We start from the raw sequence: 26801 nt of genomic DNA on the forward strand, positions 1-26801 counted from the left end.
AATTTCTCAGCAGTGTCTTATTTTTTTAGCTTCTGATGAGGTGGTTGGAATTCTTGATTATTGCTGACAGTTTCTACCCTAAATAAAATAAATAAAAAGACAAACACCCTTCTCTTTAATTCACAGCATCTTTGTTTATATGAAATTAATGAAAGGTATAAACTGACTTTGGAAAGTTCATCTTCTTGAAGCTTTTGGTTTCAGGGATAATGCCCTTTTGCTCTGATCCATTCATGAAGATGTGTGTGCTGTAAGCATGAAGAGCCATGGAATCTGTCAGATTTAGATTTCCTAGTAGGCTCTTGGCCCCAAATGAAGAACCTCCTACACCACACAAGCACCTCCAGTGGCCTACCTCAAGCCATCCTAAAACTTAAAATCTGAAAAGAGGACATGAATATAAAAGGTTTTGTAGTGTCCTCAAATCTTAGTTTTAGATAATCATCAAGACATTCCATTGAAAAATGAAGTCTGATGGATACATCTGAAGAAGAGAGTGGGCTTTCTGAACATGCTTAAAGAAGACTACAAACTAAAGAGGCAACAAAAAGATGTTTACATGAACTGTTTGGATTCTCCTTCCTGCAAGATTATGCTGTTCACTAACAGTCAGATCCTATTTCATTTGGATTGCCAAAACTTTGATGTAAAGTGAGCCCTTGTGGACCACAAAACTCATTAAAAGAACAGTAATGATAAGGTTGGTTTGGTAGAACGAATTTGCATTGTGATAAATAAGAATTATCTGAATGTATTGTCCTGTGCTTTTGAAGCCATATTGGAGAAAGTTGACTACAAAGTAAGCAAAGCTGGATGCACCAAGAACTCAAACCTAACAATGTTGTGATGGTCACTGTCACACTGATCACTGCATTTACTCATCATATCAACAAAAATGTAATGTGCCAATTCAAATAGCTTGCACATTGCCTCATGAACAATCAATGAAAATATTAGACCTTGAAAACTAATGGAGCAGTAGCTGGCTCTTAAAGGGAAGAGGGACCAAAGCACCAGTGCAGACCAAAGAGTACAATTAAAGCTAGCACAACTTTTCACTCAATGAAGGTAACAGAGATAGAATTGCTAACCAGAACCAGAGCAGAGGTAAAGGAGGTGCCCCCACTTCAGCCATATTAATGGTGTCAAGCTTGGAGTAGATTCATCGCATGAAGGGACCACTCTGTCGAAGCTCAAGAACAATGCCCCATCATTTCAAGTTCAAGATTGAGCTGCATCATCCAACTCATTGCTCTGCATTACTGTTGCCAGAGATATCACAATGAATCTAACCATCTACACCACTTCAGAGTAAATGCTCATTAATAAATGTTCAAGGACAGAAGTCAATACCCGAACCATTACCGCTTGCTGCACGAAGAAAGGAAAGAATGGGATTGAGGTGTGGAGGAGAAGAGAATTAAAGCAAACCTAAAAGAAGAAACCTAAAGTCTAAAGGCCAAGAAGAAGTTATGACAGCAGAAGAGCAGAGGCCGGTATGGTGCGTTCTTGACTTCCTTCATTAAGTACTTGTAAATGTAAAGCCTGATTGATTCCTGTAAGAAAACAAAGGGTTGTCCTGAGACTGGCACCAGCAGCAGCTGCAGCAGCATCATCTTAAAGTTCCAATTCAAGCCTATGATGGAAGCATTCAAGGCCAACCAACCAACAATAGAAGACCCACTTTAATCCCCATCTTGAATGCTGCATCAAAAGCCTTAAGAGGAGTGCATCAGATCTGAAGAAGTTAAGGGAGGTGGTGGGAAGAGATGAAAAAAATAGGCTTTTAATTCTCTTCAGATGCATCAGACGTCAGGACAGTTCAAGGCAGCCTTTATTTGCTGAACTGTGGTGCCGATCAAGTTATTGACTGTCGTTACTGACTCCAAATTGAGTTTTGCTGATGGCAAGCTGCTCATAAGTATTTGAAATGCGACTGTCACCAATGAGCCAGAGGAGCCACCCAATGGATTTGAGCTGGATGATGCGCCTTGTCCCCCAGCAGATCGCCCATCTGGTAATATGGTGAAGCCTGAAGGTAAAATGGGTATGTAAGATGGATCCTCACCGCTCATGACAATATTGATGGCCGGTAAATCAATGGGAGAATACACCACAACTGAGCCTGACGCATCAGTGCAGCACTCTTGGAGTATCAACATGGTGTTCTGGCCGGAATTTAATCCCTGTTTGATGACCAACAAAAATAGACAATTAAAAATTTCTGACACAGATTGGCATTCACTTGCAGGTCAAAATTAATTATAACTCGATTGTACAAAGCATACAAATTCATGGAAAATATGAAAAGAAAATTATTATTGGTGCTGGAAGGCAGACTCTTTGACTAGATTTGCATACTATTCTAATAAATATTTACAAAAAAAGAAAAACCATGACCAGCCACATGGAAGACATTTTCGTTCCATAAGATGTCATAAATCTAAAGGTCAAGGACAAGGGCAAGAGAAAGAAAGCATACACGAAGAAGAGAGATGCAGTTCCCCGGATGTGATCCATTTGTGATATGAGCCACCTCTTGTACAGTGTTTCCATTTGCAAGAACATCCCACTGAAAGAGATTAAGATGGAGAGTTAATGCTCTTTTTGTAAAAGAAAAAATACAGCGGAAAGAAACTAAAGAAACTAATCTTAAAATAGTCATCTCGAGAAGCTGAACAGAAACCTGAGTTCGTGTTTGTTCATCCTTGAAGAAACTAAAGACCCTCTCAGTTGATATGGGAAGCCATATTGAGGTTGCTGCACTGAGAACAACTCCGTTAGGCTGGCCAGCATCTGTGCTTTTGTGAAGTGTAACCCTGACACCAACATCATTTAACCCAGAGAGGGTGGTCCACTTGTGACCATTTGCCGCACCAACATTGGCACAGAAATTGTTAACCATTCTCTGAGCAAGCTTCATCATGCTCTTCTTGCCATCAGGTGTTGGTGTCACTATGTCAACAGTTAAAAACACAATCAAACAGCAATTTAACAAGTTGTATAAAGATTCTGATACCCATGATTGCAACTTTTAAGCAAACCGCAGTTTACCTCCAAGGTCTCTAGCTGGAAGTCCAGTGATGGTTAAACAAGCAAACCTCTCGCACATTCTCTGGAGGGTGGTGAGCCAGCGTTGTGCTCCAAATGCCATTCCACTATTTATCAGATCCCTGAAGAGTATATGAATTGGATTCTTTTCTTCAATTTCCATATGCTCGACCCAAGTTATCTACAGTAGTATCACCACGGATATTCTGTTATGCAAGCAGAGAGAAACCAGTAACTATGAACATTGTGCAAGCACAAGAACCATATTTTGATCACCTTCGAATAGCCATTTGACATTTCCTCGATCAAGCAGCCAGAAGGAAGCTTCCTTGATCTGGAAGGTGCAAGCTGATTGTCTCTGGGATAGTCCACTGAAACATCAGCTACCGCCCACACATGTGGCTCTATCTGCTGGCAATACCGCAGAAAGCAGAATTCGCGTGTCGGAACAACTGGTGAAAGAACCTGTAGCTCCTCATACATCTGCATGCCTTTGGATTTATCAGTATCACAGAGGAGGTTCGAAAGTTTGGATTCATGAAAAGAGCTTAAGAACTGTCATTACCAGGATCAAAGATCCGCTTCTGCTTCCCGCCATTCCAGCTGCAAGGACTTCAAAGGTCCTGGCCTTGGAAACAATTGTAGGAAACAGCTCCGCCCACTTGCTCTGCAACATAATCCGAATCAATTCAAAAGTAGAATAAGGAGAAAGCATTTCCTTTTGAGACGAATGAAACTTTACCGCATCCATGAACATATCGATCAATGTCGTAGCATTCATAAAAACAAGAGCAGAGTCTCTTGATGCCTCAGTTTGAGTATCTGGGAACCTGAGCTGCCGATTTGACCTTTGGAACATCCTGTCGTAGGTTTCAAGTTGAAGTATGTCCCTTCCGTCACTTCCAGACTTCACCCACAAGGGTGCATCAGCCTGCACAAGCCGGATAACCTCCTCCATTGCACCAGTGGCCATCTCCATCATTAGAGGTTTTTCAAGCTCAGAAACTGCTGCAGGAAATGTATATGGAAATGCCGAAGAAGAATTCCGGCATAGGAGATCAAGATCAAGCGAAGGGCTTATCCCTGGATTACTGTATCCTCCGACCGATAAGTCTAATGATGAAACAGATAATGGCTGAACCGGGGGAAGCTGAGTGATGGGCCTTCCAAGGTACTTTGATGCAAGACTTGAAACACGATCAAGCTACAAGGAATTACATGGAGTAATGCAATCATTAATCTTAATTATCACAAGTAGCAATGATTACTCTCCTCAAATGTAAACCAACAACCAATGACCAAGCAACTAACTAGAGTAAAGATACCAGTGTCATATTAAATGAATTATGTTTACATAATCTATAATTATATCAGATTAACGCATGTGCGCTATAGGAAAATAATTATCAGATGACAGCCTTGAAGCCAAAGAATTAAGACAACTGCGGCTTCTTATGATCCACATTTACATGCCACACCAGCAAATAATTGTCCTTGGATAAATCAGTGACAAACATAAACCGATCAAAATGATCCATAGTGATCTGCTTCCTCCAAGCATAAGTAGCTAACTAAATGTATATGAAAATGGGATGACTAACTAAACAGATTGTATCAATTGCAGGCTTCATCCATCATGATAAAAGCAAACTGGATTGATTTTTTTTCTGATTGATTTTCTTTATCTCTTCCTATAAGAAGACTACTACCAAAGTAGATTGATGGCATCAGATATAAACATCTCTTATTATTACAGTATAAATGCTTGAGGCTTCCATTAATTTAGCAATTTATGACACTCGAACAATGATTCAACTGCAACTCTTTGGAGCTATAACAACTATATGACAAATGCATGCGTGAAGAGACTACTAAACAGGATACTTACACACGGGAAGGATCACCACCAACAAACAAATTAGAGGAAAGTGATGTCGACGTTACCTCCTCCTTCAACCTCGCATTCTCCATCCGCAGCTTCTGCTCGTCAAAGTAGGAGTCGTCACTGGCCGGAGGGGCGCCGCAGGAAGGGCAGATGACGTTCTTCATAGCCTCCCTCATCGCGATGTTCTCGCACCGGATCTTGTCGTTCTCAGCACGGAGCAAGCAGTTGTCCGCCCTCTCGTGCTGAGCCTGCAAAGCGCCAGGATCGATCAAACAAGGCCAAGGTAGCTCCTTTTTGCTAGCAGTAGCATCAAAGTCCAGTCATTCCATCGAGAACACGAACGAAAGAGGAACAAGAACAGTAGGGAGCGGCGAGCGGTTGCCTTCATCTGCGTCCTGCGGTTCTGGAACCAGAACTTGATCTGCCGCGGCTCCAGCCCCAGATCCCGGCTCAGCTGCGCCCTCTGCTTCTCGTCAGGGTGCGGGCAAACCTTGAACATCCTACCAACAAGCTCAGAGAAACCCATCAGGAAGCCGCCACCGAACAGCCCCAAAACACACAACAAAACAGCACCATAACCTCTGCGGACACACCAAACAAACAGAGCGAGAGAGCGAAGGAGATAGAAGAGAGCAGAGCATACGATTCGAGCTCCTGAATCTGCCGCGGCGTGTGCCGGTGGTAACGCTTCTTCCTCCCCTGTGAGTCGGGCACGTCCTGTTCGTCACCGGAGTCCATTTTCCCAACCTGTGACGCCTCCAAAACCCCCCCTCACCGCTCCTCCTCCCGCTTATACTGTTACTACTGTCACTACCGGTACCCACGACAATCTGCTACAGAGGTTAGCCAGTTCATGCTATCTATTTCCGAGGCTTGGCGACGCTATTTCCCCCTATGTTTCGTCCTCAAAGGTGGCGCCTTTCACATCCGGCTGCAAAAACACACATCAGTTTCCGTCTGTGACTCTCGTCGGGGAGCGGGATTTGCGAGCTAAATGAGAAACCGGCGGTGCGCATATCGCAGATATCGGCAGCAATCCGGGCGGATTCGCCCCCATCTCTCCCCCTTATTAAGATGCACCGAGAATTCTTCTCCCCCTCTCACTCTGCTCTCTCTCTCTCTTTCTCTCTCTGTATTTAAAGCCAACAGTAACTGACGCGATGTAAAAGGTCAGGGCTTTAACAATGTTGGATTTCGCTTCATGGGCTATTCTATCCTCCCCGAACCACATCTTTATACATTTATTAGGAGCAGATTACACAATAATATACATCTGAGATTTAGGATTATTCGCTTTTCTCATGCTAGTTTTCTGAATCTGATACTACTCCCAGCATTCTTCTTCTCGTTGATTCGCTCTCCGACTTTAATTCTTCTTCCTATTTGCGATGCATTTTCGTACGATCTAAATTTTCTAGCAACCACAAGGTGTACTTGAAACAAAGATGAAATTTTGGCAGAAATTGCACGAAAAAGCTTCCATTTTGATTTTGAACCATTGTCTGTTGGGATGATTCGTCTTCGAGAATTTAAGATGAGACAGCGGAGCAGAGAGAGAAAGAGATGAGGCATGAAGAGTGCTGAGCTTATTACTCTGCCAGCTCTCACCTTCGACCCTTTCTCTCTCACGTGTCCCGCTGATTGCAACACACTGCTGCTTACCATGATAGCATGCGCCCTCTGCTCTAACTCCATGATCGTCATCTACTTGAAGACAGTCTCATGTCGGGTGAGTGAGAAGCGATGGTGATTCAATCAGCGACTGTGGTGTGCTCCTCCCCCTCCTCCCCCTCCTCCTCCTCATGTAGTGAATGCTAGCAATCAAGATTACATGTCAGCTGAGCAGAGCCATAATGGTTGCATGGTGGTACATTTTACCCTTTGCAGCTGAAATTACTGGTGCACAGATTTATGATGTCCACCTTGCTGAACCGAAACCAGATGGTTGAAGAGACGCTGCTTCCCTCCCTTCAATGCTATGAGATCAGAGATCTTTAATACCCGTAGTTGTCTTCCCTCAGTCCATCACTCGGTTGCCATGATCAAACAGTGGAAGAAGGATGAAGAGGAAGGGGAAGGAGAAGGAGATGGTTACCAGGAGTGACCCAGTACCGAAGTGAAACGTTTATGTCAGCAACACAGAACTAAGATTTTGCCTGCCCCCTTATTCCTACTGTCTCCCTAAACCCGGAAATCCAAAGGGGTCAAACCATGCAAGATCTCGAGCTGGATCCTGTGATTTGTGGGCTCCCAGAATATAAACAAAGGAAACATGTTATTTTATGCTGCTTCTCTTCGACACCATTCTCTGACAATAACCAAGTAAACTACATCAACCACCCCCACCACCTTGGGCACGGTGTGACGGAAGCCTCCAAAGGCTTCTTCTCTTGGCCTGTTCTTGCAGCTTCCTCCCAGCCCAAACTCTACCCGTTCCTGTCGTTGGATTTCTCAGCAGCTTCTCTCCGAGTACAAAATGTGCATGGATGGCGTGGGGATCGGAAGAGAGATGGAGGAGGGCTTTCGCTATCTCGGTGTGGGGAGGCCGTACGAGGGCGTCATAAAGCTTTCTTTATGGCCGCCGGACGAGCGTTGGGTGGCTAAAGTTGGACCGCAATTAATGTACGCGCCATGCCAGTCTCTCCCGGCACCCTCGCCCGTGCGGCTCGTCACCGACACGTGCCGCCGCCGGCGACCCCCGCTCCGGAGGCCGTCCCGGTCGCTCGCGCGGCACGTGCCGGTTCCCCATTCCGGAAGTCCGCCCCATCGCCAACTACCCGTCCCGACGAATGCCTTGCTGGCTGTGGGACCCAAACTGAACTCTCACACGTTTCAGGCGGATGCCCGGGTACCCGTGAACGTGCGAGCAAGCAAAGCGAGCCACGTAATACGCTTGCTTGTTTTGGGGCCCACCTCTACCTCGAACGGAGACGCTTCTAACATAGGGTCCCGTCTTTCGTGTCACGACCACGTTGCAGGTGGCCTCGGGGGTAGGACCGAACGGACGAGCAGCCTGGCTGTCCAAACACGTGCGAGCAAGCAAAGCGGGCCACGTAACATGCCTTGCTGCTTTCGGGGCCCACCTCAACCTCGAACGGAGACTCTTCTAACGTTGGGTCCCGTCTTTCGTGTCTCAACGACGTTCCAGGTGCCCGCGTGAGGACACAAAATTTGCGTCGGAATATGATGCGTGATCTTTGGGCGCGGCATTTAAAGACTTGTTGACCTAATCCGATGCGTCGGTTCCTCGCACGTGCGGTGGCAGGTGTGACGAGGGCGCCACATTACCCTCCTCATTACGTACTAAATAGAGTGGGTAGGAATCAATACGCATGGCATGATTCATCACAAGTTGTTCATCGATGGAGATGATGAGCATGCAGTGGAGGATGTAATTGTTGTAATGCCAATGATTGAAGTTTGTAATCAGTGTATAAACCTCTTCTTCCATTAACTTTGATCAAAGTAGGTTAATCACCTCCAATTTTGATTGAAATTGACCAAGTTATGTGTTAAAAATATATAAAAAATGCCTCTAATATTTTTATCATCATGATGAGCTTTGTAAATATATTATTATTTAATTATAAGATGAAATACAGAGACATTTAGGTTAGTTTGAGTATTATTACTATACGTCATTTAATGTAATAAAAATATTTATTATTTTTTATTTTCTTGAAGAAAAAAAGCATCCATCATCTTCAATATGTAAAATGAGTGTGACACAAATATTAATGCACTTCCTATGACAAAACAAAACAATGGATGCTTTATATTGTGGATGGGCATTTTTCGAGCATTTATTACACACACATAAACCATTATATGAGTGAAGATGAAGGCTCACATCCATGATAACCAATGCACACTTGCATCACTAACAACAATCATCTTCAAAGCAATGAATGCATGCTCCTCAAAAACAATAATAATGTATAAACAGTAATACAATTCCAATTACTTATTTGATTATGCTTTGAGTGGATAAATGAATTCTGTCTATGTTGAGACTGCAGGGACACGAAATGTGGATGGAATTTGGTGGAAAGAACAAAGGCTTTCCCACCAATCCTTTTTGTTTCATGGGCCAACTATCCTTTCTAACCAATATAAATGTTATATTAATCAGTATAAATATTAATAAAGATATATATATATATATATATATATATATAATTTTTCTCATATTTTTTTGTAAATAAATATAAAAGTTATATCTTTGTTAGCTCGATAAGACTCTCAATGCAAGATCAATAACGATCATTATATAAATATTATTTCCATAAATAAAAAGTTTATTATATGATTGATCACTCGGATTACAAAAGAATAATTTTACTAGTATATCATGCCAAATGTATAACAAAAAACATATAAATTGGTTACTAATATATATATATATATATATATATATATATATATATATATATATATATATATATATATATATATATATATATATATATATATATATATATATATATATATGATTTGTTATATTATAATAAATTTTGGATTAATAGTTTTGCCATTATAAGCTTTTATATGTCATATATATATTTCTCTATATGTTAAGATCTTATCTACGAATTCTTCAAAGTCTTTCTAAAAATTTTAGGACAAGCAACAAAACAAAATTCAAAGTTTTTAATTATATTTATTAGTTTTTTAGGAAATGAGTATTTAAATAAAAAAAAGAACATGACAATAGATCTGATACTAATAAATATTAAAGAGTATTCATATATGTTAGAGTATCAACTAATAGTCAGATGATAATAATGATTTTATATATATATATATATATATGTGTGTGTGTGTGTGTGTGTGTGTGTGTGTGTGTGTGTCCCTTTCTCTCTCCAACACTACAAATATAATCATTCATGTTTTCTGCGAAACACCTTCCAATACACATAGGGAGTCTCGAATCAGAATTGATTAACACATTGTTATATAATGAATATTTTTTATATTAAGAAAAAATAGACATAGTGACCACAAACGAAGAACACACAGTAAGTTGAAATCACACTGCAGCTGTTGTCTGCAATTAACTTGTGAGAGTGGGTATCATGGCGAGGAGAAGCAGCAACACATGAAACAAAACCACTCTGCTCGACCATCAGAGTTGGCCATCTTAAATATCTGACAGGCTTCAAAACACTACAGCAATTTTTCTTTCTTCAAAGCCATAGCAAAGAGTGATAAGCATAAAAAAAAGAGGAAGTCATGAGAGCAGTAGTTGTTCATTACATGTACAGCTTTTAGGTATGCTGGCATGCGGTACACAAAAGATGAACGATACGATTTTTGAGTGAAATAAAGGATCCAAAAATAGTACACCATGCTCCCTAGTATTGTTTTGTACACAGCTTCTTGAGGATAGCAACTAAAGAATATGGTGAGTGATGGGGGTTACAAACAACAATGCATACAACCTAAAATATTAATCACATAATATACAACAGGATGGACAAAAGGAAACATAAATAAGTTAGATTACAACACAACTTCGCTCGAAGTTGGGTGGTTGGCACCTACTGTCACATGTGAGACACCCTGAGGAAGAAGCAAACCGGTGGAATCCAAACTTCTTGGCCACTAAAAATTTTGTGGTACGATGATGTAGCCGTCGTGTTTGTGCAATCTGGAATTTCGGATGGACCACAAGGCAGAATCTGTTGGTTATGTGGAAAAGAACACTCTCCAGCAACAAGATTCATTCCATGCATAAGAAATCAAGATGAAATAGGTTCATAAGGATAGGAGAGCCATGGATGTTTGAGCGCCTGTGAAGCACTTGGACGCTTCTTTGGGTTTACTTCGAGAAGGTGAGCAACAAAATAAATAAAACCTTGATCACCCATGGGCAGACGATGTCGTAATGATGTCTTCTTTGGAATCAAGTACTCTAGCCTGTTAGTTTCCTGGAAATTACAAAAGAAAAGTATTAGTAAAATGAGGGTATAGTCGTGTGCCCGATATGGCTGTTCAAAGCTAACATAAACAAACACCATGAAAATGATAACAGATTTTGGCTATTTATTATAATCTATTTAAAATAAAAGGAAGATTTCCCCAACTAATTTAGAATGATATCTTTCTAGAGAATTAGTGATGAAAGCACCACCCAAGAGCATGTTTAAGTTAACAATATCCGTAGCGTAAACATCAAGTGGAGTTACAGTTACTGGATATCACGTCTAAAAATTGTATATGATTCATCTGGATTTGTTCTAGTATGTCATTTCTCTGTAGATGCATCTATATGAGTAATATTTATTGTACCAAAAACGACTGGCATTATATCTGCTTAAATGGAAAACAAAAGAAGAAATTCAGTCGTTCATTTTTCGCATGAACGAAGAACACAAACCTGATTCCTTTCATATAACATGTGATTTTTTGTGAAATACTTGTATGTATCACATCCCTTTGCAAGCATCTCTTGATCAATGGGGCCAATGATTCCCATTATCTGTGCAAGTAGTGTTGCAGGAGAATCATTTTGAAAAAGAACCTAAGACAAAATGAACAAATTATTCTATTCACCATGGAGTCAAAATAATTGCACATAAAGTCTACTTAAGCTTACTCCCATAGAATACAATTTTCTATGGATAAAGAATCAAGATTATCTTCTTATTATGAGGAATAACGTGTCAAGGTTGTAACAAGTTACAACAGCAGTATTTGTGGATCTGCTTATGACAGAGTTATGTCTCTGGAGGCAAGAGAATAGGAGATGAAAGGTCCTACCTCTGTACCTCTCTTTTCACAAGCATTCCTCTATAGCATTAACATTATAATCAACAAAGAAAGGAGCCAATTGTTACCAAATAAGCTATCCTATGTTCTAGATAAAGGAAATATTGCAAAAGATGAATCTACGGTTCAATGTATGAGGCTATGAGCTGTTGCAGTCACCCACACACTACCATAGTGAACCCTCTATAAATTGGAATTTCACATTTAAAAAATGACTTAAATGACTTTAATCATTGATTTGGATGAGCTCACTTATTTTCAAATGATTAGCTTCTGCACTTGTTCCATGTATTCTTAATATCACAGATTTGACCAGTTAAGGCCTATAAAGTACAAATTCTCACAATGGCGACTGTTAAAGTTAGCTTTCTTTCCAAACCTGCTAAGTAGATTATCAAGACCTTTGAAGGAAGCAAAAGGAGCAAAACACTGAACTAGAATTTGTGATAAGCTTAGAAAGAAATGGTAGTTCTTCCTTGAATGCATTTTCCAAGATAACTACTACAACTGCCTTGAAGGCTGCTGAGGTACTTGCAACCTTGATCTCAGACATGAGATGTGGCTTACCATATCTCTGCATTGCAGTAAACTACATAAACCGACTGTATGATTCCAAAGGGCTACAGCAGCTATATAATGTACAATAATAATATTGTGTGAAGTCAACATGATTAATTGTTTGCTTATCAGAAGAAATATATATTTCTGCTGCAAAATCCTTGAGTTATATAATGAAAAACATTATATACAACATAAATACCAGAGAATACAATAGGTGGACTATCGGAAAATAATGCAGCACAACTGTTCTGAGTGACCTGGTGGCTTTCGATGTGGTCAACTGCACACACCAGCTAATCGAGCAGAGGGTACCAATAAAGTTGATTCAATTCAAGATGTGCACATTTGCAGGATAGATCAAAGGTCATTGCATTTCAAGGACAAAGGAGGCCAAACAAGGTCAGGTGGGATTGTATGGGTGCTGCAGTAATAGCCTTTATTTGAACATATTATTTTAAGCTTAATTATAACCATGTGGTGTACTTGGCTCAAAGCTAGCAACTAACAACTTTCAGTATGTAGTTATACACAATGACCAGTAATTGGTAGGTTTGCCTGTTGCATCAGCTTGACAAATTAGGACTCAAAGTTTTAGAAACTGAAATAAAAAAAATTAATGCGAACACATAGATAACTTACATTTCCACTGCAAAGTTCAGCCAAGATGCATCCTAAGGACCATATGTCTATCTTTTTGTCATATGGTAGACCTAAAATAACCTCTGGTGCACGATATGATCGTGATTGCACATAAGAACATAAATGATCTGTTTCAAAGCAGCTACTACCAAGGTCAATTACTTTAACTTCACATCTACTATAGCTCTTTATCAATATATTCTCAGGCTTCAGATCACAATGAATAAGACCAAGGCCATGCAGAAACTGAAGTGCCTCCAGACATTGAATAGTAATTGACTGCAAGAGGTATGTGAATAGTACATCAGTATTCTTGAGAGGAGAAAATAATTGCAATGATAGAATTTTCTGAGATTAGGTATATGATTGTATGGAACATAACCTGCAGCCTTGGCATTGTGAAATAAACCTCTCCACCAGATTCTCTGTTGAACTTGTGGAATTCATATAAGTTGGCTTTGAGAAGTTCGCAAACTATCAACAAATGTTCCTGGACAATTCAGATGTGTCAAACAATCAGCAAGAAGAATATGCAAGTACAGTCGAATGTTTAGAGCAATTTTTTCTTCAGAAATACAAGATAGATGATAGAGGCAAATGCAACTATGATTCTATGAAAGACACTTTGCAGTAATGATACCAGCATACAAGTGATCATGAGACAATGTACATAGCTTGAGACTTTCAACAAGAGAATATATTGGTATTGCTAAAATAAGTAATACACAAAAGGAAGCAACAACAAGAAAATAAGAATATAAAGAAGCACAAACTCCTCAAAATCTCAACAACAATGATAAAAACAACAAGCTGTAATATCCTGGCTATTTGGGGATTGCAACATGGACCTCTTTATGTTGTGTAGTGTAACAGCCCTAGTTGAACTAGGCATAGTCAAATACCCTTTAATGGTTTCTAGTGAAGTTTTCTAAGTCTCCCTCTGTCTCTCCTTGTACCATTGATTCTAATCATGTCACAGGAATCCATATGTCTTCTTTAAATATGTTAATCTATCTTCAGCGAATTTTCCTCATTTTATTCTCTGCTGAGGCTATAACTAATTGTTTGTGAATAAAAATATTTTTGTTTTATCTTTTCCAGTCATCTCATAGATTCATATCAACATTTTCTCGTCTATACTAACGTTTTATACATGTTGTTTCCTTACTAATCATCACACTGATCCATAAACCAAGATTAGCAATTATAAATGTCTTGTAAATCTTTTCTTTTAATTTAAGGGCACACTCCAATCACTCAAAAGTACCAATATCCCAGTCCAATTGAACAAATCGTGTTTATTCTATGAACCGTCTTCATTGATGTCTCATTCCTATTGAAAAGTAGATCCAAGATACCTAGGACTTCTACATACAACAATTTATTATCTATATTCTATACATCTTAACTATGCTCTTGTCTTTTCTTTTAGCATTATAAAAATTGCATGTCATATGACTGATTTTAGTCCTGCTTGAAACTTTGCTGTGATGAAAAACATTTTACACCGGAGAAAGAGAAAATGTGAAATTTAGACCACAGAGAATTCCAAACCACCACAATAATAGGCATATTTGATTAGGCACTTAGCCAATTGTCACATCTGCATTGGCTCCACAATCTATATTGAACTTGCTTGTTCAATGATGGGAAAAATAGGATTTTGTTTAACAATTTTTTCTCCCTACTCTAACCTCTTTCAATGGTTCTATTCACAATGGTACACTTCCTTTTTCAAATGCATTATTAAGTTCCAAAGTCAATTTTGTTGAACCTCCTACAGTTGTCTTTTCCTCTTTCTAATCCTAGGGTAGCTAACTTTTCATCCTAGTGGCCCTACTACTCCCCTGGAGAAAAAAGGAAAGTAATCACACAAAAAGAAATCTTCATATCCAACACCTTGCTGCTATAGTGTTCTCCTTTCCCTGTCATACATTTCTGTTGGTACAATACTGAAAAGATGAGTCTCTTCCTGGGAAAATGACCAACTTAAAATTTTTCTATGATAAATAATATATTTATCAGTTACATACCCTCAGCTCTATACTATTTGAAAGATAGACAATTTTTAGGGGTTCATGCAATAGTTGGTAGAGTTTGTCATGCTATTTGTACATGGTAACTTCAACAAATTTTCTTATATGAAAGTCACATTTTGCATAAGTTAAGCGTAAGACATATCTAGATACCTAATTATTTAGCTTTGTTTATTTCTAAAACCTTAATTCTTATTCTGATTTATTATTTGTTTCCGGGGTATTTTCATACTTTAGCTACTTTAAAAAAATAATAAGGGTCAAGTTATAATCTAACTTCTTAGTCATACAAAAAGATTCTACAACAAGCTTGACATCAAAATCCAAAAAAAGAAACTTGAACCCACATTATATCATCAAGTCCATACATACAAATCTGAACTCTCATTATGATGTGCTGTGATTTGGATGAATATTTGCATTTAGCTTCTGCTTTTTAGAACCTTCAACAAATGACAAGTATGCGTAAGATGCAGCTATCGTGAGGCTTAAAAATAATATGATGTGCTGTGATTTGGATGAATATTTGCATTTAGCTTCTGCTTTTTAGAACCTTCAACAAATGATAAGTATGCGTAAGATGCAGCTATCGTGAGGCTTAAAAATAATATGACCATATTTCAGAATAGGTAAAACATTACTTTAATTCGACAATAATGCTCACAAAACTGAAAAATAAGAAATTTTCCTTTTTACCATTTAATCAAGGAATAATTAAAACAAAGAAATGCCAGTCTAAAATAAAAGAATTTACTCACCCGATAGTAGAAGTAGTCATACAAACGCAAAATATGGTAGCTGTCAGTAGGATCATGCTTGTTAATAAATTTCAAAAGCTTGATTTCGTCAAGGCTCTGATCAAAAAAATCTTTGTTATTCTTTATAATCTTCACACAGACATCCATGCCAGTGTGCAAGTCATGTGCCTGAATAGCCTTGCTGAATGCAGCTGAACCCAGATACTCAGTGACATGATAACGTCCAGCAATCACAGAATTCAGTGCAACTTGGAAACTTTTATCTTCTTCAAAGCCAGTTCTGGTAATTTGCAGTTGGAGGAGAAATACGAGGTCAGAACATTAGAATATTTGAAAGTAGAACCACTGGAAATTCTAGAGAATGTTTAAAGTATGAAGGCCTCCAAACTTCACCTTTAAGACCACTGATGGAGCACATCAAATTGGAATATACACATTCAAGCATAATCTAGTGGTCTAAATTGCCCAGTATCAAGAATTAAGCTTTTCCATATATTTTTTTTGTCAATATAGGTGATAGAATACGGAGGGCATATAAACTTATAAACAAAATCTTGTCTTAAACCATAAATTTTGGAAATCCAATATCTAACCATTTTTTAGAAAAATGATTACATGATATTACAATTTGATCATCCCATATCATCAATTCCTTATACAAATTATAATTTGATCCTCCCTGTTTACTTCTCATCGGAACTCACCTAATCCCTAGACATAATAAACCCATGCAGAAAATCTTGCCCCTGATTTAATTAAATAATTTAAGGCCTCTATTACTGTGATATCATGATTCCAATCCCACCTTAAGTTATGGAAATCCTAAAACCCATCTCCGCAACTCATACATGTCCTTCAGAAAGCCCGTTTAGGGTTGCAACTCATTTCCAACAAAAACAATCTTAGATTGCAGCCTCTCATGGTTTCGGAACAAGTCTAGTGGCAGGAGAATCAAAGAAATAGTATCCACTAGCAGTAGATTGAATTGAAGTAGTATCCACCAGCCTTTTCGTTGCCTCCAATTGCATGGGTGAGATCTTTGCACTCTGCAGATTCTTCTACCCTGATATCCTTCACCTTTGATGAGGTGCTCCCCTTTCACTTCAAGACCTATTTAGTTCACCTCACCAAGGATGGTGAACACTTGTCCTACATCATCAACTGCAGGCAGCCTTTATGACAACTACCACCATTTATCAAGCTAGATCATCTCTGCCACTGCTTACCCCACCTGTGCATGCTACAATCAAGGATATAAAAATTGTTTGGACCTATATTCGTAGGTTTGATGAGGAAACAGGATGCAGATCAGGCAATTTTGCCAGATCCATTCAGAAACAAGGGCCATCACCAGTTAACACTACCAGCCAGGGTCAGTGTCAGGCTTTTAGTAATTCATTTAGATGTACCGGATCATAGGTCTACTGCCCAGGATCCCTAACTTTTTTCACTTTTTCAATAGTATCCCTTTTTTTGTTTGTTTTTCTTTTTTTCCTCCCACAAAACTCTGGCTCTCTTCCTTTTCCCTAGATATCTCTCTCCCCTCCTCCATCTCTTCCTCCCCACTGCTTTGCCATTTCTGCTCCATCACATCACTACCACCCACTACATTGTCGCTTCTCCCCCTCCAATGGGCCTCTTCCTCCCTCCTCGCCCTTCTTCTTCTCCTCTTCCTCCCCTCCCTCTTTCCCTTTGGTCTGTGCTGACCAGCACTCTGATGTTTATGTGTTGGTATGCTGGTACATACGGGAACCATACCAGTCTGATCAGGGTTGGTACGAGTTTCAAATCGAAAATTGAAACCTTGCCTACAACAGGTTCCATATGGCACTAACTTGCGTAATAAGAAAGGGCACTGAGCTATCTATAGATTGGAAAACCAAGGGCATATTGTCTTTTTATTTTCAACAGTTAATTGCTAATTAGCAAACCAAATATATTCGATAAGTAGTGCTCCTTTAGCTAATGGAAAGATACCACAAGTTTTAAATTGTAATTAGGTTAAAAATTTGGGGGAGAGGAAAGTTATCTCCATTAATACAAGATTTGAATCATAAAGCTACCTGTTTGGATGAGTTCTAGGCTGTAGACCAAGTTAAGATTTTATCTTACTATTGGATTTGTTAATTTTAGGGCAAATGACGAACGGATAAGTTTGATTTTTTTGTTATTAGCAGTCAAGACTCACTAATCATAGCTCAACAGCGCAAATTTACTATCTGAGTACTCCATGTATTTTGAATGGGAAGCATCAACATTTACATATATGTACACATAAAAAAACCAAAATATGCCTACATTTATTCAGCATTGAATAGAAAAAGGTGAGATTATAGAGAGAAGCATGCCTGTTCTTCCGATGAACTATTTTCAGATCAAAAGTCTCAAATTCCTCCTCTTGAGCTTTTATCTGTTTTACTTGATCCTGCAATACCACAGCTTCTTCATCCTCTAATGTAGTCTCTACATCTTCTTCTCCTGCTTCACCTGTTATGTAATTTACTCCTCTGTTCACAACCTCTGTTTCTGTAAAATCATCCTTTGAGGCTGATGCACTTGATTTTCTTGATCTAACACCATCAGAAGTTTTATCATCCCTGGAGCTCTGAATAGGAGAAGAATCACTGCTTTTTCTCCTCCATGTACCAAGCATACCCTCTGTAACCATGCCATCTCGACACCCATCCAAAATACCAACCACATTGTTGCCGTTGCTTGACCATAATGGTTTACAAGAATCATCCTTAATCAAATCTGATGTTATTGAAGGCGGTAGGAAAGAAAACCCACTGTCCTGAAAACCAACTCCTGATAAGTACACAGTCTTATCAGACGGCAAAATATAACTACCTGGATCTTGCTTACTTCCCCTCACATTGCCCCTCTTTGACCTGTTCATATTTGTCCTAGTTGTATTACTTTGAGAATGTCTTTTGCCACTCATCCGATCATCATAATCCAGAAAGTACTCTCCTTCACTACTTCCTCCAACCAAGCTTTCATGAACTTCACTGCCAATATCAGCAGCATCACTGTTTATGCCCACACCAATTGACCTAAATGATCCATGTTGATCATCTTCCATAAAAGGATAAGCGTGACATTGTTCACTTTCATTAGAAAATTTCCCATTTCCTAGCATAATGAGGTCACTATTCTGTGTGACAAAGCCCTGCCAAACAGGTTCTGCATGCATCAAACTCAGCTCTTCAACATCCATCAACTGCCCATCATACTGAGCTAACAGATCATTTTCTTCTATCCTCGTATACAACATTTTATGACCTATGGTTCCCTGAGCAGCAGCAGTTTTCTCAACATTCTTTGCCTGCAAATACTGCTCACTTGACAAGTGAAATTCCTCTTCAGCAAAAGATTGATCATCATCTTCATCCTTTCTTAGAGTATGGTCCTGCCAGGTAGGAACATTATCATCACAGTGTTTTTCATTATCACTTGGATAATCAATTTCATGAGCTAGAAACCAGGTCTCATCTTCAATAGGCTGTCGCATGTATCCAACATCATCATCATCATCATCATCATCATCATATTCATCAGACTCCCAATACTCATTTGGATAATCAATCGATTCATCACCAATGGTAGCAAAACCAGATACAAAATCAGAAGTGTCCTCAGAAATTCCTTGACTTACAGAGAGCCAACTACTTCCAATTGTTCGCTTCCCACCTGTTGTGATATGTTATGTAAATTGTGAGAAAAAATTGAAAATAGTAACAAGAAATAACACCACACCAAAAAAAAAAAGAGAGATGATGCACCATAAAATGAGTGCAGCGTCTCTTTTACACCGAATTGTCCAAACATTCACCCCAAGTTTTCAAACCTTGAATCACTTCATATGTACTGTGATATCTATGATTATATTTTTACTAAAAAATTTCAAAAAATTAGGACCCTAAACAAGATCAAAAATAGGTATCCTCAAGTTACTGTGTTGGTTGTCTTTTACTTACAGCTATCATGTTCAATATAATTTTCAGATAGGAAGTTAAATGCAAGTTCTCCAAATAGTTGGACATTATGGCTTGTTGTCGTTGTTATTGTTGTAAGTTAAATGCAAGTTCTTTTTTCCTTTCTTTGGTTCTGTTAGTTCTTAGAACATCATAGATTTAACGTAGTTACAATGAACCAGTTCTCGTGGACCCTCAAAAGCTGGGGATTAGTTCTGTGATCAACCATGGATAGGAAATTCATAACCAAACCCATCAGTCATATCAAACAGCCGACGCAACCAAACCTATGAAATAGATAAAGAATCAAGAAGAAGGGAGAAGTGAAGAAAAACAAGGACAGAGTTCAAAGAAATAACTTACGGAAAAGATATGATTTAAGTTAAAAATGTGATAATATGATAAACAAAACATGTAAAGGATAAAAACCTATGACTGACAAAACCTACATTTCAAATTATTAACAAAAGGGAAAGGATGAATGAAAAAGGCTAAAAAAATAAAATCTGACAATCAAAATTAATAAGTCAAATACTAAAAGAGTTTTAGAAGACAATAAATACATATTGACATCCAAAATTAAACCAACAACCTTCTAGATCTAAAAACTTACATGATACCCAAGCACAAAATACATAATTATTTTATTTATTTCATAAACCATATAGTTATCATCTATTTTTATAATCATTAAACCTTCTTTTAATATTCTAAGTTGTATTGACATCTCAACATATGTTTTCCATTGCAAGCAACATCAACTCAACCCAAGCAACTGTCAATTTGCAACATTGAATGGCAGCAGTCATGCCTATCATCAAAGCCATCAATCCAAGATGAACAAAGTAACTTTGAGTAACACTTTTTCTTCTCTGTTCCCATTATATTCTTCTCATCGAGCAATGCCCAAAGCCGAGGCCTAAGTCCTTCAAGATCAACTGGAATGAGCAAGACCAACCTACAATTGTCACATTTTGTCTAGGAAAGACTGATTTTATTGATTCCTTAAAACAATCCAACCCAGATCTTGTGGCATTTGAAGTTTGGATCAAGTTGATTCTGATCTGCAATAAACTAATATATCTTTTGAATCATGATTGCCTTGTAGCGACCTGAGCCAAATAACATGAGCCAAGGCCCCAAAAAGGTGCTCTTTGTAATTTTCTGGTGACATATATAATAACTCAAGCTATAACCCATACATAAAGTGAGACTACTTTTTGCTTCCACTCAAATACATAATGAGGATGTCAGGTCCGCAGGAAATTACATCAAGTCCATAGAATTATTAGGATTCCACAAATGTTATGTAGGGTCCCAAAGGAGTCATGGTCCATATCCATTTGTGTGACACCGAAAAGAACAGAGATTCACCTACATGCACAGCAGCACTCAGCATGTCCCAAACAATATGAATGATCATTGTTCTGTTGCAATGCTTGAAACTACATGGGTCAGGTTGTGATTTATTTCTGCAATGCAGCATCCTCTTAGAAGGTGGATTTTGTAGATGGGTAGTATCATAGTGATTTATAAAATATAAACTATATTAAGTTATACCACACACCTGTTATGGGACTATTTTCAAGGAGTAGAAGCACTCATCGAGAAATCTGATACATAAAAATCATTGTCGCTCTATCTTTCATTTATTCATCATATGTCTACGTGCATATAGATTGTTAAATTATTTTAATGAAGATTTCCAATATCCCCTGGTCATCATCTAAAGATGTCATACTCAGCAAAGCAGTACGCTAAAAAAATTTGTTAAAAAGACAGCCCATGTCAACCCCAGCGGAATCGCAAAACCATTGAAATTCAAATACTAGAGGAAGAGACATTTAGAGGAGGTGTATTATTATAACTGTATCCTGCTACTGTGAAACTTATATATGTAAAAATAGCAATAAAAGACAAAATTCAGTGCTACCAGTGGACTTCTTCAAATATATTATTTATAAAACATTAAATCAGTGTCCTTGAGGAATAGACAACAAACCTACCAAATAAGTTTCCTATTTAGCCTCATCTGTGTAAATTATGAAAGGCAGCCGCCTCTTTGATGTGCAACTAACAACTCATTAAGATCTATAATAAATTATGCTTTACAAGTTTCAATTGATTGAAAAAAAAGAGAAATAGGAACCTTATAATGCATAAACAGAACAAAAAAGATGAGCAAGAGTCTAGCACCAAACTGATTCAACATATCTAAAATAGATGGAAAAAAGGAAAAACAAGTTGCTGGCTGTCAATCAAAGAAGAAAGAGTCATACTCGTGGACAAAAATGCAGAAAGGCAGATACTATCAGGCTTTATGACCAAGCAAATTGAATCCAATATGATAAGGTAAAATAGAGCTCATAATGTTGTTCATCATAATGATAGTTACCAAAGAAATTAGCTACTACATACCTGAAGAGTTGAATTCTTGCCCAATAGGTACATCAACAAGAGATCCAAACGTGAACGTCTTCTCCGCATTGGATAGCCTTATCCCAGATTCATGATGACCAGCCTTTTCCTCAATGTTCATGTTTATTGATTTGTCTTCTGACTTAAGCCGCACAGGGCGCAATTTTGGCAGCTCTTCCTTGTGATTCTCACCAATAAATGATAGATCAAGGATTCTAGATTCTTTCATCTTTCGATTTTCTCGAGACTCTCCAGAGAAGTGTGACCAGCTCATTCCATCTGGTTGTTCTCTTGTTGCTTCCTTAAAATCATCACTTTCTGCTTTCTTTCTTAGCCCCTTTCTATAATCAAGATGGCTTTCAAAACTGGATGTTGTATTATGTGCAGGAAATGGAAAGACTGTTTTAACAGAACAATCTGTTGATAGATTTTCACTTTGTAACCACAGCTTATCAATAAAATGGTCTTCGGAGAAGGCATCATCATCCTTATGGTCAACAATTTGATTGATCTCAGGATTCACTTCCACCTCATCTTTAAATTTACCCCTTCTGTTGGAAACCCTATTTTGCTCCCCTGATAGATCACTCTTGGTTCTAACAGTCAAGTCCCTCTTTTCTGACATAGAAGAATCATGTTGATGCTTCGGTTCCTTGGATATTAAAAGATCAGCGAAGTTATTGGTGATGTCACGAGTGCTGCTATTGTTGACAACACAATTGACAGTACTACCAGCAGAACTATAATTCCAAGTGTGTGGATCCACTGGATGGCTCTCTGGACCCCAATTATAAGTGCTATTTTTCTTTCCTTTGGATCCGTTTCCAGCATCACCTACTTCAATCTCCTTGACGATGAACTCATTTTCCATCTCTCCGCTATATACGCTCATGCCTTTCTGCCTCATACCACTAGCCGTTCCGACATGTTCTCCCAAAGCTTCTTTCTCCTCGGCGAGGTGTTTCTGGAGGAACCCATTCAAGTCCGGCCGCGCATTGAGCTCCGCACGCAAAGCAGCCTCAGCGTGCATAAACCTATTCTTCCTTAAGAACTGCAGCACAACATCCACGGAGTCCGTCATCTCGTCTCCCAAATCCACCAGAATGCTAGCAACAAGAGCAAGAACCACCTGCAAATCAATCAACCAACCAACCAAATAAGCAAAAAAGTAAAAGAAAACCTCTTTTCTTCTTCATCCGTCTCCTTTCTCGACAACTTAGTCCATGAAACGCTTTTTCAGCAAAAGGAGCCCGTAAATATCGAAGAAACCCGAAACACTAGCATCAGGAGTCGGAGTCTACTCAAGAAAAGCCCACAGCAGGCAGAATCAGGAAAGAGTCGGTTCCAACTCGACATCGGAAGCAGGGAGGGACTGACTGCAAACCCGTTCCAACGCCCGGCTCGAGTGATCCAACCCGAGCAGCGGGAGATCCGAAGGTGAAGAAGGCTGGGACAGGAGACTTACGGAACGACAGCGGCGCTAAGGGGAGAGGAGGAGGAGGGGAACTGGAGGCGGCCAAGGGCAGAGGAATCCGGCGGCATCAGTGGGGGAACGGGAGGACGACGGCATCGAGGGGGTCGATGGAGGCCGGCGCTCGGGGGATCCAAGCATAGCGACAACGGGCAACACCGGAGGCGTACATTATTGTCACGTTGGGGGCTTCCATCTTTCGAATCGGTATGCCAATGGAAGCGAAAAGCACCGCCGCAGAGGCCGGCCGGGCCGCATCACCCCTGGAACGTCTCATGAGTGACGTCATCCGACGGAGCCTATGGAGCGGGGCCCATGAGCTCGGAATCATCGTCACCCGTGAAGATAAGGAGCGACTGAGTCACCTTGGAAGTGCCACCTGCGCCCCAGTGCTTGCGGGTCCCATCCACGAGGCCAGTACAAACGGCGCGTTGCTGAGATGCCATCGGAACAAATAGCGATTTTGGGAATATAAATTATAAGACGCTCCTCCGACCACAGTACCAAAAATCATCACCAATAGATTAAAAATAACAATAAATACATTGAGTTCTTCTAATGCTAATTAAATAAAATACTTTTTATATAATTTTAAATGCCCTTTTTTTTTATGATTGCTTACTCGTGTGGTTTATCCGCTTGTGATTGGATGTTACAGATCAGCAAGGAGCCCACAAGTCCCATACGGGCCCACGTTTGCCTCCCATCAGAAGACAGGTTGGTGGGGGAAAGTACTGCCTCCGCCGTATGATAGCCCATTGAACTGTTTGAAGAGCCCTCGGAGAGAGGTTCGGCAAAGTGGGGGTTGACTTATTTTGACCTTTTCATGCAAGATTGTCAGGATTTGCGTCCCATTTGGACCAACAAGCTCGTTCGAATTAGATCCTCCAATCATGTGAATCATTTTATAGTTCAATCTATCTTGCAATTATTGGGGTGCTTTTATGGCAGACATTCTGCTCATTATTGATTGTCAAAGGAATTGTAGTGAGTGTTGGTCGTTGTTCCTTCAAGCAGCAAACAGAAACAAAGAACTCATTCACGAAAGCAGTTCTTTCCTTTGTCTGAAGAGAGAAGAAGGATCATTGGACATGATCAAAGCACTTGACAAGCTCTTCATTTGCAGCAAGCAACATCTGAGCTAGTCCTCTAGTCTTACACACCGTTCTATCCTTCTGAAAAATATAAGATACTCAAGATCGTAAAGCTCGAAAAGTAATTAAGAATAGAGTTCGATGTAAATGTGCAAAGTAATTAAGAATGAGAGCTTTAGTGCAATGTTTAAATGATAATATGGTATGAAATTGGATGTTTCATATAACAATTTTTAGACTTGGATTTGCTTAGCCTTTTGTTGACAAGGACAAAGGGACCAATTGGTATGTGCAATTATGTTCTTTTAGGACCACACTCAAACAAGGCTGTCACATGTATGCATCACAAGAAAGCTCATTGTCATACTGATACATATCTGTATTTGAAGATGACAAATATTTTTCAGGCCTATAAAGAATGCATGGCTTCATTCTTATCAAGAATCTCAACATAACAAGAATATTAATTAATTAATGAAAATAAATTTGGAGACATCATTACTGTCTGCTTAAGGGTGAAACAAAGACCTTGAGAAAAATATATTTTGGGGGGGAAGAAATAGCTCTGTGTTTGATTTTTCTCAATCATTTGAATCATTCTTTGCACTTGGAACTCAGAAAGAAGTGCTGGAGTCACCACCATCAGTAATTCAATCAAGATAAACTTCATTTAGATGTGTATTTAATTCATTAACGTACAAGAACAAGCTCAATGGCCACACAAGATATGTACTACATGATTTCATAGTTTGTATTCACACTATGCCATCTTATGAGGAACGTCTGATTTCCAAGAAATCGATGAAGGGACCTCCTCTTGTTCTGCTATGCTCGAATGGCACTTGCTGCCATTAGGCTCGGTGTTTACCTGAAGGAAATCGTGAAACTGGATCGAACATTCTTTACCTGCAATCAATCGCATTTACATAGGTCATTTGATCGTGAGAATCACTTTGATGTAAGATCAAGAAGTGGGACTTCTCAGTTGATTACCATGGAACTTAGAGGAGTGCTGATCCTTTGGTAGTGGTTTCTGGTTGATGTTCCTCGACTCGGATCGAGAAGCTGTCTTTGAGAAAGGTCTCGAATTCTCCCGATGCCTGCGAGCCATGATGACGTGCCAGTGGTTCTTCACTGCGTTGTCGGTGCGGCCAGGGAAGAGCCTTGCGATGGCCGCCCATCGGTTGCCATGGACGCGGTGGGAAGCAAGGAGCCGTTCTTCTTCCTCCTCCGTGAAAGGGCTGCGGTTGATCCTCGGGTCCAGTTGATTGAACCACCGCAGCCTGCAACTTTTACCTGGTCCAGGCGTTACCTCACATGACTATTGTCTTTGAATGTAACACCTCATGACAAAATCATAGGAAGAAGAAAGGAGGAGGAGGAGGAGGAGGAGGAGGAAGAAGAAGAAGAGGACTTATTTTCCCTCAAGAAAAGGATAGCAAAGCAGCCCATCTGCATGAGAACAAGAACAAGAAAGGAGCAGCAGGAATCAGAAGACACTATGCAAGAGGTGCATGAGTCTTGTTCATATGGTTGCACCTGATCTTCCTTGAAGCTTCTCGGCGAGGGCATTCCAGCTATGAGGACCATACCTGGTGACCAACTCCTTGAGCTTCTCATCCTCCTCCGGCCTCCAATGGCCTCTACTGCGCATCGCACCAGGAAACACAAGCAAGAGCTACAGCACGTACAACAACTTCGGAGAAGATTTGGAAATAGATGCAGGTGGAACTACACGGCGAGGACATATATGTATATTGAGAAGATAAGATGAAGGTAAGAGATCATGAGGAGATGATGTAAGGATGGCTGCAGAATAAGGAGATGGGCTTTCTCGTGGATGAGAGGAAGACAAAGAGTTATACGACAGTTACTCCATGGATTGATGGTCCGTGTGGCCTAACTCATGGTACGCTACAGACGTCTGAGAGAGAGAGGTTGTGGGGTCGCTTGGCGAGGTGAACACCGGTCTCCTTTCAACATCTCTCCATTGTTTCTACACTACGTATGCTAACCAGATATGTATCATGTATAAATCAGTAATATCTTAGTAGTTGATAGCAATCCCATTCGTTGAAGTGAATGAAGGCAAGTCCATCAGAAAAAGGTGCAATTTAGATTTAATGCGCTCAATAATAAG

The 26801-nt window shown here is 39.5% G+C and overlaps 3 protein-coding genes across 7 annotated transcripts; all 3 read right to left on the reverse strand.

The window, feature by feature from the left end:
• Positions 1 to 934: 934 nt before the first annotated feature.
• Positions 935 to 6177, reverse strand: LOC103991392 (homeobox-leucine zipper protein ROC8-like). 2 transcript variants are annotated; one of them, XR_010515035.1, is made up of 11 exons: positions 5580 to 6177; positions 5319 to 5436; positions 4996 to 5184; positions 3794 to 4255; positions 3617 to 3718; positions 3328 to 3534; positions 3055 to 3232; positions 2687 to 2955; positions 2483 to 2572; positions 1354 to 2186; positions 935 to 1262 (listed from the first exon to the last, which is right to left on the reverse strand). XR_010515035.1 is itself a non-coding variant. In XM_009410833.3 (10 exons), the coding sequence occupies exons 1-10, from the start codon at positions 5672 to 5674 to the stop codon at positions 1806 to 1808; spliced, it is 2091 nt and encodes a 696-aa protein (XP_009409108.2). In that variant the 5' UTR covers positions 5675 to 6177; the 3' UTR covers positions 935 to 1805. The 2 variants fall into 2 exon arrangements, 1 of the variants encoding a protein (XP_009409108.2); XM_009410833.3 differs by having other exon boundaries at positions 935 to 2186.
• Positions 6178 to 10223: 4046 nt separating this feature from the next.
• Positions 10224 to 23754, reverse strand: LOC135678631 (uncharacterized). Of its 3 annotated transcripts, none has more exons than XM_065191663.1 (8): positions 23562 to 23754; positions 22097 to 23225; positions 18050 to 19394; positions 15702 to 15981; positions 13290 to 13397; positions 12908 to 13186; positions 11316 to 11417; positions 10224 to 10866 (listed from the first exon to the last, which is right to left on the reverse strand). In XM_065191663.1, exons 2-8 carry the CDS (start codon positions 23175 to 23177, stop codon positions 10678 to 10680), a joined length of 3384 nt encoding a protein of 1127 aa, XP_065047735.1. In that variant the 5' UTR covers positions 23178 to 23225; positions 23562 to 23754; the 3' UTR covers positions 10224 to 10677. The 3 variants fall into 3 exon arrangements, with proteins under 3 accessions (XP_065047735.1, XP_065047734.1, XP_065047736.1); XM_065191662.1 differs by having other exon boundaries at positions 11316 to 11459; XM_065191664.1 differs by lacking the exon at positions 11316 to 11417.
• A 1549-nt stretch (positions 23755 to 25303) lies between these two features.
• On the reverse strand, positions 25304 to 26491 carry LOC135678642 (transcription factor MYB54-like). 2 transcript variants are annotated; one of them, XM_065191681.1, is made up of 3 exons: positions 26254 to 26491; positions 25655 to 25957; positions 25304 to 25567 (listed from the first exon to the last, which is right to left on the reverse strand). In XM_065191681.1, exons 1-3 carry the CDS (start codon positions 26279 to 26281, stop codon positions 25422 to 25424), a joined length of 477 nt encoding a protein of 158 aa, XP_065047753.1. In that variant the 5' UTR covers positions 26282 to 26491; the 3' UTR covers positions 25304 to 25421. The 2 variants fall into 2 exon arrangements, with proteins under 2 accessions (XP_065047753.1, XP_065047751.1); XM_065191679.1 differs by having other exon boundaries at positions 26201 to 26491.
• Positions 26492 to 26801: the final 310 nt, after the last annotated feature.

This window comes from Musa acuminata, chromosome BXJ1-7 (genome assembly GCF_036884655.1).
Source record: "Musa acuminata AAA Group cultivar baxijiao chromosome BXJ1-7, Cavendish_Baxijiao_AAA, whole genome shotgun sequence".
NCBI classification, from domain to species: Eukaryota; Viridiplantae; Streptophyta; class Magnoliopsida; order Zingiberales; family Musaceae; genus Musa; species Musa acuminata.